Source organism: Danio rerio, chromosome 14, assembly GCF_052040795.2.
Source record: "Danio rerio strain M-AB ecotype USA chromosome 14, GRCz13ab, whole genome shotgun sequence".
Taxonomy (NCBI): domain Eukaryota; kingdom Metazoa; phylum Chordata; class Actinopteri; order Cypriniformes; family Danionidae; genus Danio; species Danio rerio.
Genome location: NC_141034.1, coordinates 3,256,566 through 3,271,887, shown reverse-complemented (window position 1 = coordinate 3,271,887; position 15,322 = coordinate 3,256,566). Strand labels below are relative to the sequence as shown.

Genomic DNA, 15,322 nt, shown 5'->3' with positions numbered 1-15,322 from the left:
TTTTAAACAGCAGATGCCCTTGCAGCTGCAACTCAGTGCTGGGAAACATTCATACACTCTCATTCACACACATACACTACAGCCCTTTAAGTTTATTCAATTCCCCTATAGCGCATGTGTTTGGACTGTGGGGGAAACTGGAGCACGCCAACACGGGGAGAACATGCAAACTCCACACAGAAATGCCAACTGGCCCAGCTTGGACTCGAACCAGCGACCTTCTTGCTGTGAGGCCACAGTGCTAACCACTGAGCCACCGTATTGCCTACAATGAACCTGTGCTTCTTAATTAATTAAACCCCTAATAACACAGCAGATTTGACACCATCTCTGTGTGATCAGATGAACGCATCACCTCACTTCAGCACTCCAATCATAATGTGATGACTTTCAGACTCATTTCACGAGAGATAAAGCTCAGTGTGCTGGTTAATTGTGTTAACGTGTCCAACTGCACTACACAGAATCCTCTCTGTTTCTCCGCAGTGTAAGCTGGAGTTCCAGGCCTGCAGCTCTGGGAAGAGTCTGTCTGCGAAGTGTGAGGGTCCGTGCCCTTGCCTGCCCGGACAGGAAGTCATTAAACCACACACAGAGAAGAACGGTGAGTCACTTCCTGTTTGTTTTTCCTCAACAGCTGATCAAAATGAGTTTCATTTCAAATATCTGGCAACATTTGGCATCTTTAGTAGTATCTTAATTTAAGAATGTTTACATACATATCGTGAAAAACATATCAACATATGCTTAACTCATAAAGTGTGTGAGAAATAAAGGCTACTGAGTTTCCAGTAAATGATTCACTGATTTTAATGGTTCATTCAGAGTAAGTCTCCAGTAAACGATTCACTGATTCAAATAATCCGTTCACAGTGAGTCTCCAGTAAACAATTCACTGATTCAAATAATCCGTTCTTAGTGACTCTCCACTAAACAATTCACTGATTCAAGCTATCCTTTCAGAGTGAGTCTTCAGTAAACGATTCACTGGTTCAAATGATCTGTTCATAGCGAGTCACCAGTAAACAATTTGTTGATCCAAATGATCTGTTCAGAGTGTCTCATGTAATCAATTCACTGATTCTAATGGTTCATTCAGAGTAAGTCTCCAGTAAACAATTAACTGATTCAAATGATTTGTTCAGTGTGAGTCTTCAGTAAATACTTTACTGATTCAAATGGTCCATTCAGACTGAGTCTTCAGTAAATACTTCACTGATTAAAATGATCTGTTCAGAGTGAATCTTTAGTAAATACTGCACTGATTCAAATGATCCGTTCAAAGTGAATCTTTAGTAAATACTGCACTGATTCAAATTATCCGTTCAGAGTGAGTCTTTAGTAAATAATTCACTGATTCAAATGAGCAATTCAGAGTGAGTCTTCAGTTAATACTTCACTGATTCAAGGGATCAATTCAGAGTGAGTCTTCAGTAAATACTCCAGTGATTCAAATGATCCGTTCAGAGTGAGTCTTCAGTAAATACTTCACTGATGAAATGATCCATTCAGAGTGAGTCTTCAGTAAATACTCCACTGATTCAAATGATCCGTTCAAAGTGAATCTTTAGTAAATACTGCACTGATTCAAATTATCCGTTCAGAGTGAGTCTTCAGTAAATACTTCACTGATTCAAATGATGCGTTCAGAGTGAGTCTACAGTTAACAATTCACTGATTTGAGTAGGTTTTCACTCGAATCATCATGAATTATCAGAGTGGTTATTAGAGGTTTTGACAAATTTAGTAATTCAGCTTTCAAAGACACCGTCATCAGTAAGTACAATATTACTAACTTAATAATAAAAAGTTACTGACTTACTAATGAGTAAGACTGTGAAGAAAAACTTTATTCTTCTACTGGAGTAATATTTTAACAGGATTTCTGTCCTTTTACTCAAGTGCCTGATTTGCGTATTTCCTCCACCACTGGAAATAACTCACTGACTCACTACAAGATGCTTCTTACCTTCATATATAGATATAGGGAAGGAATATACAAACACAACGCAAGTCATTACTGACCTCTTTTCATGAGGTTACATGCTGGTCACGCTCGGATTCATGGGAAAATACGTTCTGAAAACCGAGGCTTCAGATTTGAAATGCATTTGAAGCGACGTGTGAATGTGTTTTGGAGCGAGGTTGTGCAAGCTGCATTCGCCGTGTTTGTGCAGAAAAATGAACAGATTTGAGTTGGACACGGCAGAACATTTGTGCTTCCTGTCTGAGCAAACCGTAAGAGACACATGAAAAAAGCCTCAAGAAAAGCAAACACTCAGATGCAAGTTTTTAGTGTGTGTGTGTGTGTTTGTGTGTATGTGTGTGTTTGTGTGTGTCCTGAGGGGAAAGCGAATAGCGGATTTAGCATTTTGAGAACAAAACTGGACATCAGAGGAATGAGGTCTCTGGAGGAATGCAAATAGAGAGAGAGAGAGAGGCAGAGAGATGGAGGTATGATGGTGAGTTAATTTGACATTCAGATGTTTTATTACCCAAGAGAAGGAAATGTATTTAATGAGAGCTCTTTAACGTCTCAGTTCTCTCACTTCAGATTTAATGGGATTTTTCTGTCTTTCTTGACTCAATGTTTTTGCTAAAATGAACCAAAAGTAATGACTAAATGTTAAAAGTCAACTGTCAATATGAAGGTAAAGGTTTACCATTAAATGATCTCAGCTTCAGGTTCATTTGAATCACACTGGCGGGCTAAACTCATAATACTTGTCATATAAACCAGCGATCGCTCTCCAGAGATCGCTGGTTCTCACACGAACACTATGGACTACACTTCCACCTTCCCCTGGACTACATATTCATACATGCTCTCCCAACACTCACGCCTGCTCATTCATCTAGCTTGATTACACTCAACAGCTGAACCTTGTCAGAGACTGATAACACACCATTCAATTCAATTCAATTCTGAATTGAATTGAATTAAATTGAATTGAATTCATATGCAGGGCTCGAAATTGCGACCATTTTGGTCGCATATGTGCCCGAAAATGAATCTATGCGACCTCATAATATATTTGGGCGCATTAGTGCGACTGCAGATAATGGTTGTAGTGCGACCTGTTTTGGTTTTTTGTAAAAACGTGCTGAATCGTTCTTCCCTGCCGCTATATTGGTTCATATTAGCTGTCAATCACTCAAGGTATTCCGCTGTCAGATGACAGGGAAGGAGCTTTTATGACCACGGGAAATGCAAATGGCTGAAGAGTAAAAACTTAAACACACAGGTTTGCAAACCCCACCTAAAGTTGAGGCGCAGATGAGAGCGATCATGATACGTCACGTGGTGAATAATGATCCGCCAGCTGAGATCAATCGAGTATGCGCTTCTTGGAGAAGGCGCCCGAATCTCCATGCGTTGCATTCACTGCGTGTTCAGCGCAAATGTCAGCTAAAAGTCAAATCTAATACTGTACATATCATCACCAAAGAAGCTCGCCTTTACTAAGTTTACACTGAAACTGCGGCTCATAACAAAGAGCGGTATTGCGCCGATGGTTAGCGCAAGAATCCTGCTCTGCCTGCTCATAAATTGGGTCGGATGACTTTTCCACTAACACAGAAAAATGAAGATCATCTCAGACTGAACCTTTAAATCGACACAAACTGAAACCAAAACTTTTAAAGAGTGATAGAAGTGAGAATTTACTTACTTTCTTTTATCTATTCTTTTTTGAGGTGTATATAATTATTATTATTTATTTACTGATGACTGTTTTGCAGCTTTCATCATTGAACTGAATGATTTATTATAATCTTTTGTTTGTTTTATAGCAGAAATATTATTTATTAAATTGACATGCATATAAAAACAGCAGTACAAAATAAATATTTCTTACTGCAATGCTTCATTTTTGTTTGATGCAAACTATACAATTATTTTTCATAAAGTAACAGACTTTTTATAGCAGATAACCTACATTCATGCACATTTAAGGCAGCATCACAATGAGAAATGGAATTCATTGTTACTATTATTGTCATTTTTTATCATCATTAATATTCTATAGCCTAATTATTAGACATTCATTTTGGAATTATTGCACACAAATATCAATGTCTTCGCAGCATTAGTTAGATATTTGTTTCTGGTTTTTGTCAGTCCTATTGATGTTGTTTTAAAATACAATAAATCCCTTAAAAAACAATTTGCAGCGGTGCTCATTCATTTTTGGTGGGTGCTCCTAAATTTTTTCTGGTGCTCCTAAAATTTTTTTGGTGCTCCTAAATATTTGTAGTTGGGAGCACTGGTGCTACCAAGTAAAAAAGTTAATTTCGAGCCCTGATAAGCCACTCATTCACCCATCCTGTTTGCCGAGTCTTGTTTGCATTAAGTGACATCACAACTTTTTTCTCCTTGCCCTGTTTCTCCGTGTTTAGACCTCAGCCTTGTTTACCTTTTGTTCTCCTGTTCAGCCGCCTGCCTTATGACCTATAGCCTGTTATACGATTACGATTCTGGACTGCCTGCATATACCCGTTTGTACCTGATTGATCTTTGCTTGCCTGACGCTGAATAAACCTGCATTGTGGATCTTACCTTCAGTTGTCTCTGTCACCCCCCCATCGTTACAATATTGATCACATCATTGATAATTCTAAGGATCAGTTTTTTGTTTATTTTATGCTTTTTCCTATAGAATTATGAACAGTATTTGAAGAGTTCAGATGCATTCATTCATTCATTCATTTTCTTGTCGGCTTAGTCCCTTTATTAATCCGGGGTCGCCACAGTGGAATGAACCGCCAACTTATACAGCAAGTTTTACGCAGCGGATGCCCTTCCAGCCGCAACCCATCTCTGGGAAACATTCACACACACATTCACACACACTACGGACAATTTAGCCTACCCAATTCACCCGTACCACATGTCTTTGGACTGTGGGGGAAACCGGAGCACCTGGAGGAAACCAACTCGAACACAAGGAGAACATGCAAACTCCACACAGATACGGCAACTTAGCCGAGGCTCGACCCAGCGACCTTCTTGCTGTGAGGCGACAGCACTTCCTACTGCGCCACTGCCTCGCCCGAGTTCAGATGCAAAACCCTCTAAATCAGTGGTTCACCAAGTACCACCTTAGAAAAAAATAGTCTCTACAAGTACCACCATTCATTCCTTCATTCATTTTCTTGTCGGCTTAGTCCCTTCATTAATAAAACTATTATGTTTAGAAATGCGTTGAAAAAAATCTCCTCTCCGTTAAATAAAAACTGTAAAACAAATTATTCTGACTTCACCTGTATATTTGTCGGTTCTCAAAACTGTAGCCCTGGGCACATGTTTCCAGTGAGCCCGGGTTTGTCATTTGTCAACAGGCAGAAACTAAAATCACAGTGTACTTCTGTGAAACAAACATCTCTCTAACATCCCCCAGTAAAACTAGTCTCATCCGAACAGGTCTTAAGAGTGTAATTGAGCTGAATTGGTGTGGATGCCGTAATAACGTGAAATATGAGTGATTTTTCTTCTATATGGAGAGGGCTGAATGAGCAGCCTCTAAGCAATGAACTTTTCTTCCTGATGTGTTTTGATGACACATCAGTGTGTTATTTTAAGGGTTTGTTGTGTGTGTAATTCAGATTCATGACCTCTTGCCTGTTTGCTCTTATTTCCCCAAAGGTTTCCCCCAGCAGAACACACACATACACACTCTCTCTCTTTCTCTCAGACGGAGCGTTATGATGTCTGTATTTTAATGACTTCAGATCAGTGACATGATCTTTAATTGGAAAAGTGCTACATACATCAGGAAGCAATTACCAGAGAGAAAGAGAGAGAGAGAGAGAGAGAGAGAGAGAGAGAGAGAGAGAGAGAGAGAGAGAGACTGATAAAAAAGAAAACAGTGTGATTTAAAAGTCCATTTTTCCCTCATTTCCTCGTGTCTTTGTTGTCTCACGGCCTCTTCTCTTTCTTTTTATTTGACCTGTTCATCTTGTTTTGTCATTTTATCACTGACTTTCATCTGGCTCTGTCTTTTATGTGTCTCTGTTCTGTATTCAGATGGAACGGTTATTGCTCTGCGTTTTTATATATATATTTTATTTTGTTCTCAGCGTCTGTCCATTATCTTTTCTTGTCTTGCGTTTTCAGTCACGTGATTCCCACTTGAGCTTAACATTCACTAAGAAACCTACATTACCTGAGTTTGGGGTTTTCGATGTTAAAAATGTACAAATATTTGAGGTATTTATAGTTATTATTCAAGTATATGCATAAATATGACTTTAATTAAAATATATATAGCTAAATATGACAATAGTTAAAGTTAATGAAACTTTAAACTTTTGAAAGTTTATATTTAAAAAGGTATTTATAAAAATAAAGTACATTAATAAATATGATTTGTTGACTTTAGAGGATTTTAAAAACAATAATTAAAATATATGAATAAATATAACAGGTATTTATACAAATAATAGTGTATATTATTAATTATGACTAATTTAAAAAAAGTATTTATGACAATATATAAAGTATATGAATAAATATGATATTGATGAAAAACATTTTAGGTAATTTTTAACAATAATTAAAGTATATTAACAAACTTGATTTTATTGAAAAATATTTTGAGTATTAATTACAACAATTAAAGTATATGAATAGATATGACTTTAATGAAAAATACTTAATATATTTATAACAATAATTAAAGGATATTTGTATATATGAATTTTTGAAAAGTAATTTAAATATAAATAACACAATTTAAAGTATATGAATAAATATGACTGTAATGAAAAATACTTTAGGTATTTTTATCAATAATACAAAATATTAAAATATGATTTTCTTAAAATATTTTAGGTATTTATAACAATAATTAAAGTATATTAATAAATATGACTTTATTGATTTTTTTAGGTATTTATAACAACAATTGAAGTATATGAATAATTATGATTTAATGAAAAATACTTTATACATTTATAATAGTAATTAGTTTAATTAAATTAATTTAATTTAATTTTAAAAGGTATTCATAACAACAGTTAAATATATTAAAATATTATTGACTTAAAATATTTTAGGTATTTATAACAGAAATCTAAGTATATAAAATATGACTTTCTTTAAAAAATGTTTAGGTATTTATAACAACAATTAAATTATATATTAATAATTTAAATTTTAAATATATTATATTACATTAATATTAATATATTACAAAATATGATTTTATTGAAAAAAATATTATATAAAAAGGTATTTGTAACAACAATTAAAGTATATTAATAAATATTACTTTAATGAAAAATACTTTAGCTATATATAACAATAATATTTATAAACATGACTTTAATTAAAATGGGTACACATAACAATAATTAAATATATTCAAGAATATGGCTTTCTTGAAATATATTTTTAAATATTTACAACAATATTTAAAGTATATTAATAAATAGGAATTGAAAACCAACCAAAGGTGGCAGCAAGTCCTTGTTTCAATGATTGATTTGTTAAATTACTCAGTATTCAAATGATTCATTCAACATCTGATGCATTTAGAAGTGATGCATGTGGCTTTCATTGTGAATGGATAATTAAATCATTTGCTTAAATGATTCGAACAAAAAAACTGATTGATTCAGAAACAAACAAAAAAAAAGCACTGGTAAAATGCTGATTTTTTTTTTCTGGTTTTGATTAGCCATTTTCACTTCCTGCAGTGGAATCTATTTTTATATAATAATTACTATTGAATATTGATAACCTTGATTTGATCACTGCCATTTAAAAAAATTGTAGTGAATCATAAAAATGGAAAATTTAAAAAAGTAAACACTAAATTTTTAGAGAAAAAATATGTTGTTGCTCAACAAATATTAAAATGTTTACATGTAACTAAGCATTATTTTAAATATTTTCTGTATTTTAATATTTTAATTAATAAGAGGTTTTTAAATGACTAACCATAAATTAAAAAAAGAATCCAGTAAACAGTATATCAAAATATAAAACATTTAATAAAATAAAAATGTAAATTTAATAATAATAATAATAATAATCATCATTATTATTATTATTATTATTATTATTATTATTATTATTATTATTATTAATATTAATATTATTATTATTAGAAATATACTTCTTTGGACTGTGCAGATTTAATTTAACCATCAAACCTAATAAAAAAAATGGAAAAAAAGTCATTTATACAAATTGAAACAGAAAAAAAGCTGAAAAGCAGATTTAATGGGAGCCTCCAGCAGATCTACATGTGTTCGACTCGCAGAGGCTTTTATCCAAAGAGACTTCCTAGAAATCAAACACACGAGCGGGACGCGCTGAGCCTCAGCAACTGCTGGAGAAAAAAAGACACGGAGAGGTGGAGATGATCACAGATGAGCCAGAAGGGGTGGAGATGGCCAGAAGATGGGTTTGTTAGGATGAAAGGACGGATGGAGACGAAGAGAGAGATACCATCTGAAGAGAAACACAAGAGAGGTTTTTCACTCACAGCAGGAGAGAGAAGGGGAAAATAGAGGGATCACCTGAGAGAAAATATTGTAGAGATGTGTGTGTGAGTGTGTGTGTGTGAGTGTGTGTGTGTGTACTGAACAACACTCGCTCATTATGTTTTGAAGAATCGTTTTTCACGCTTTACACCGCAATATAATACACCACACACACACACACACATGCGCGCACACACACAAGCTCATCTTTCTTCATCGGGCCTCAGAGGAAAAACAGCAATATAAGCCTTTCAGTGGGAAATTACATCCACACAAATCTGTGTGTCGGTGATCTTTGCCTTTCTGGGTCATTCTGTGATGCAGAAAATGTGTGCACGTGTCTTCATAAAAATAGATGGTAATCATATTAGTAATTATCCTGTCATCATAACATTATAATTACCAGAACACATGGTAAGTCTTTGGATAATGGATATCTGGAATGGAAAAAAAAATATTGACATATTGAGACATTTCCAAAATATATACTCATACTGGCCACTTTATTAGGTACACCATGCTAGTACCAGGTTGGATCCCCTTTTTGCCTTTAAAACTGCCTCAATCCTTTGTGGCATAGGTTCAACAAGCTACTGGAAATATTCCTCAGAGATTGTGCTCCATATTGACTTGATAGCGTCACACAGTTGCTGCAGATTTGTCGGCTGCACATCCATGATGTGAATCTCCCGTTCCTTCACATACCAAAGGTGCTCAATTGACCTTATTCTCCGCAGACGAGCGGGCGCTGTTATTTGAATCTTTTTGGCTCGAGACTTCCGGTCTCATTCACTTCCATTCATTTTTAGACATTAAAAACTGCTCGTTTCGCTGTTTGATGTTGCAAACTGATATTTCCTTGTTATATTATTCTACTTGGTCTGTATAGTCATGCAAACATTTGTTTGTAGAGCAAGTAGTTTGACCGTTTTTTGCCGTTTATTATTCTTTGTCATTTCTCCCATAGAAACGGAAGTTCTAAGACAATCGCGAAAACAGGCGCACTTCCGCATTTTAGAATAAGGTCAATTGGATTGAGTTCTGGTGACTCTGGAGGCCATTTGAGTACAGCGAACTCATTGTCATGTTCAAGAAACCAGTCTGAGATTAGAGAACAGAAGGAACTGACCTCTGTCACGCTCCTTGAAAAAACAACAACAGGAAGGATCTAGGATGCAAGGTCTTTTAATGATCGGTGAGTGAGAGACAGTTCAAACAAAATGACACTTATTGTCTTTATATCACCCCAATATGACTGTGGACACACTATAGCTACACACAGTCCTGTCCAAACAGCATTATTTTCATCATAGGTGCCCTTTAAAAAAAATTCAGTCTCCCTTTTAAATACATTTCCTTTTTTATTTTAATTATTGTGGCATTTCCATCCAGTTCATTCATGTGTTTTTAAGTGAAGCAACCATCTACTGTATGAACCTGAGCTTGAACATGACGGGCTTCAGAAGCTCCGACTACTACGAAAATATTCCCAGCTCTTCACAACCTTGCGGTACGTCCAGCAAAGCCTCTAATTCCCCCTGATTCGCAGTACCTGTCGAGCATTAATATGATGGTTTTAATACATCAGAAGAAATGTCACTGGAGTGTTTGACTCTCGTAGTCGTAAACACTTCATTTTAAAGGTCAGACATATCAATAGCTCTCACAGCCAGATTTACGTGATCAAAACATTATTCTTGTGTGCACGTCACATTAGGAGATGATAAATACGGCATTCAGCGTTGGTCCTACATCCATTAACTGCAGCCTGTTTGTATGCTTCTGAGGGGTTTTAGGGGTTTCGCACCAGAATTAAGTTGTAATTTTAGGCCATTTCTCATTCTCTGTCTGATCAGTGCTGCAGAACTAGTGTTAAAGGCACAAATATGTATGCTTTTTTCTTACTAATATCTGAAAATCACTCTAAATGTGTTATAAAATTGCTGACATGGGTACTTACATTATACCAAATACTTTGAAAAATGTTTAAATCCAGAGAAACAGAGTGTGTATTGTGTGTTTATGCTAATGACGTCACACACCTTCCTATTCTGGTTAAGTTTTCTGCAAAACAGGGAAACAGAAGCGAGGCTTTTATATGTTGTGTGTTTATTACTGCGCAGAGCAGCATTAAAACAGCTGACTAATGTGTATTTGGTCTGAATGTATTTGGTCTAGTCATAGTGTCATGATAACAAGTAATGAATATTTCAGCTCCATCTACATGATTTGAGTTCCCTTAGGATGTAACGAAGGCCATAATTCCCATGATTCCACACTCAATCACGCTGTCACCAAACTGCGCATTTGTTTGTTGTGAATATGCGCCCTCTAGTGGAGAAACTTACATACTGTTTCTTTATGTTTTGTGCATTAAATGTGGTCGTTATATTTTAAGTAACTCGTTTTTGCTTTCCATTTTGAGTTACGACTTTCTGTTTACAATATGAACTCATTTAATAACAATATTTAAAACAACAGTTCACTGAAAAAGAACACTTTGTTCATGTATTAACCATCAGGCCATCCTGTGAGTAATCTAGAGCAAGTGACAATGTTTGCAACACAAGCTCATTCTGAAGATGTACTCCTATATACATTTCTGGAGATTGCGAATTATGTAACCAAAGCTATGTATGGCTGCATTTCACTTTTAAAGCGAACGTTACCGGGAGGTATGACGCCGTCCCTTTTTCACTTACCAGCTGATCACTGGTAAAAAAAATCAGGGAGCTTTTCTTTTTCTGGATTGCTTTTCAAAAATCAGTCGGTTTGGATTAGGGAAGTGGATGGGCGGGTCAATTGTTGCTTTAAAAAATAATATTGGTTGGGTTTAGGGAAGGAGGAGGGTGGGGCTATTAGTTGGTTGGTCAGGCAGTCAGAAAATCAATCAACAGTGGCCTCTGGTGGATTTACGCGAGAACAGCAGCCATGAATGGCACTCGCGAGAGAAATTTGAGATCTCAAAAAGCATTTAAAGCAGCCTCTGGTGGATTCGCGAAAACAAAAACTGCACTGCTGACGATACTAACTACCTTTGCCTCTGAATAAACATTAACAACAAACACTGATCACACACTTACCAATTCTCTATAGACAGGACAATCAAGACCAACTGGAGCCGTGTCTTTTTTAAAAAGAGACGAGCGGCAAATCCGGATTTTACCATTTCCAGATGAGAAAAGCTCTCAGGTAAAAAAATGTTCCTTAAAAACATATTTCTGTCGCATGTACTGGAATCCAAACATGAGTCCAGCTGCGCTCTCATAGCGGGAAATTGAAAACAAAGCCTTCATTGCAGCACATTTATAAACTCAACACTGACGACGCATGTCTCCAAACAATTTTTCTTCCACTTGTTTTGGCAACACAACGTGGCGTCTTTCTGTTATCTGAACACTGTAACAGGTATAAACAGTCTTCGAAGCTATCATGCATATTACTGAACTTGCACCTCATACATAATAGACCACACTAATCAGTTTAAATCAAGTCCTTCTCATAAATTAACGCTGCATACTCAAATGCGACGCGTTGTACTGGGCGGTACTGTCATGGTTTGGTGAGGGGAAAAAAGGAGCGAGGACCCAAGTGCAGTTAAATGGATATTTATTAATAATAAAAATAAAATAAAATGCAAAACAAACTACCCCAAGGGGGAAAACATGAACAAAACAAACAAACAATCAAAACAAACTAAGATAGGAAGGCTGGCAGGAATAAGGGCTGGAACATTCAGGACTGAAACATAGCAACATACAACGACAAACTGGCACAGGACAGCAGACACGAGGAGAATATAAGCAGAAGTAAATTAACACACAAACAGGTGAACCTAATCAACTAATAATGGGTTAACAAGAAGGGTTGGACTAGACAATAGACCGAAGAGCACATGACACAAAGAGACAACACAAGCCATGTGCTCAGCGAGACTAGAACACGCAGCCAATGAGAACTCATTAACCACGTGTTCATATGACAAGACAAGCACAACACTGAAGCACACAACAAAAGCAAGAAAACTCGAGCTGAACAAAACAGGACAGGACGAGACAGAGCTAGTGTCCGAACTCTGCCACCAAAACAAGAATTTACAAGATCAGAGTGACAGAATCCTGACAGCTGCAGGCATCTAGTCTACATGCTGGAATACATGCAAGGATGTAATCGCTGTGACAATTTCTTTTCAAACCGGAAGAACGAATTTGCTCAAAATAACGCAAAAACAAACAATTTTAACTTTTTTTTTTTGTGAAATATATGTGTCTTAACCACTTAAACTCTGCGGACCATCTCTCTGACGTCATCGACTTTCGCTTTCAGATTTAAAGGGCTAGCATTGCACCAGACACCCGTAAGTGGTGTCGTTTGAAAGTGTAGAATCTATATTTTATGCACATATGCATCACTTTGGTTTTTATTCTACTGTGCAAAAGTTATTTACACTTAAATACACAGTATTTTGGATACCCGAGCTAGGTATTTTACATTGGTTCATTTTCCTATTTTTTTATATGACACATGTACAAGTTATAGCTTAAATGAAAGCTCTTGCTCATACAGTTCTAGCATTCTTTTAACTGACTTATATTCATATGCCAAACAGTTGTTAAATGAATTGTGGTGTTTCCATGGCGCAGAAATGTAAACAATACATTCATGATCAATAAGCAGCCCCAGATAGCACAGACAGCTGTCATCTCTTACCTTATGCTGTGCGCTTCAGGGCCATTCTCCTCTGTTTTTGAGGTGATGTGCATAAGTAATCCTTTTATATGTCTGATGTGGTCCAAACACAGTGAATTATGTTTAATCAAACAAAAGAATAGTGAAATATGTAAACAATGATCGGTCCCTGTGGCTTGTACAGCACCTCTCATCAGTTGGAATCCAATAACTTTTGCATAGATTATGGTAGAGACATTTTTCTTTTTTCCTATAATTACAGACGTGTGCAGGAACCACCAAAATTAATTACAGCACGCTAGACAGCACAGAACCTAAAAGGTACACTTTCAAATTTGAGTTTATAAAAAAAATACAAAAAGCACCTCTTTTTTTAAGTGTTTATTATAACACAGACAACATATACAGTTATTTTAAACACTTTCAATAGTGTTTTATGAAAATTCAAAGGGTTTTCTTTAAAATGATACCAAATTTTTGCATTTACACCTGCATGTGGATTTGGGAAGCTTTTAAATTTGGGTAGGCAAAATCCAGGCGGAAATCCCCAAATAGCAGCAGAGTTTAAGTGGCTAATAGTGTTTTTTTGCAACATTTTTAGCAACATCTCATAAAATGGCTTTTGGTGTTTCATGACCCTTTAAATAAGAAGATTAACATTGACACAGAAGTTAAAGTTTGTTACTACAGACGCTATTTAGATGTTTATTCAATTAATGATTAATTAATATTTAAAAGTACACCGGTAAATGTATCTTCAGTACTGCAGTCATCTGTAATGTGTGTGTGATGCGTCAGTCTCCCGGATCGTTCCAATATTTTAGTGGAGCAGACCACCTGAGATCCTGCACATTTGCATTGATATTTTGCATTTGCTTGTGTGTGTGTGTGCGTGTGCGTGCGCATGTTGAAGGTGACTTTTCTTCCTGAAAGAAGCGTTCTGCCTTCGGACGTCCTACTTTATACTCTGATTACCCATAATTCAATGTGGCCAACACACAGCTTGCACTATTCCTTGTGGGAAGGTGTGTGTGAGAGTATAAAAACCTGAATTTGCATTGTTGCCAGACTTTATGAATCATCAGAAAAGCGGCAGCACTCTTCTGCTCTTCTTAAAATCACACACACTCACACACACACACACTGTTAGTGGGCCCTGAGGGAAAACTGTGTACTTTGATTAAAAGAAGGAAAAGAGGCTCAAAGTTCAACAGTGAGAAACTGAAAAGGGACAAAAGGAAAGCGCAGCTAATTAATTAATGATCTTGGTTATCTGCGTTTCCTTCTGTTGGTCCGCCTCGTAACGATAGAGGAAGGACGATAGCAGAAGTAAAAGCTCTTTTTTAAATTATTCTTTTTCTGTACTTGAATGCGAGACAATTAATTAATCAGACTCTCCTTAGATTAAACCGGAATCAGACACATGTGGCCTGCGAGAAAGTGTGTTTGCCAGCAAATTAGACCGAGTACTAATATTCTCTTTTATATACAGTAGCAGCTTATTATCTGCTTATTATTAAGATACGGCATGATCTTAGTCTACATCTCTAATCCTACTCAAACCCAACTTCTACATTAATAACCATTAATAAGCAGCAAATTGGGAGTTTATTGAAGCAAAAGTCATGATAAATATCTCATTAATTGCAACAATTGAAGTTGCTATTATCAAGTGTTTACACTCACCGGCCACTTTATTAGGTACACCAGTGGTTCTCAAACTGTGGTACGTGTACCACTAGTGGTGCGCGGGCTTCCTTCTAGTGGTACGTGGAGGAATTAAATGTCATATGTACATGCTACATATATTTAAAAATCTTATCAAAAATGATTTTGTATATGAATATGCAACACAATCTCACGGCAATTCGTAACTTTTTCATTTAGTGGCTAATTCGTACAAATTCGTACGATCTAATTCGTACATTTTAGCACGATTTGCGTATCCCCCAATGACGGTTAGGTTTAGGGGTGGGGTTAGGTGCCACGCCTCCTTTTTAAAATCGTACATTTTCTTACGACTGAACTCGTACGAATTCGTACGAATTAGCCACTAAACTGCCAAAACGTAAAATACTTACGTTTTCTCGTGAGATCAGGCTGGAATATGATGACATATAGCCTATATTTATGAGGTCCAGGCAAC

The 15,322-nt window shown here is 36.0% G+C and overlaps 1 protein-coding gene across 6 annotated transcripts in view; it reads left to right on the top strand.

Annotated features, from left to right (window-relative positions):
- The window catches only part of spock1 (SPARC (osteonectin), cwcv and kazal like domains proteoglycan 1), a 289,085-nt gene that overhangs the window by 235,451 nt on the left and 38,312 nt on the right, over nucleotides 1-15,322 (top strand). For 4 of the 6 annotated variants that reach the window (XM_087281132.1, XM_087281134.1, XM_087281133.1 and 1 more), the window contains exon 7: nucleotides 487-601. In XM_087281132.1, the coding sequence (XP_087137258.1) occupies nucleotides 487-601 (115 nt within the window). Of the gene's footprint in view, nucleotides 1-486; nucleotides 2,460-4,431; nucleotides 4,560-15,322 lie in introns of those variants that run through there. The other 2 variants (XM_087281136.1, XM_087281137.1) reach the window with 1 other exon arrangement.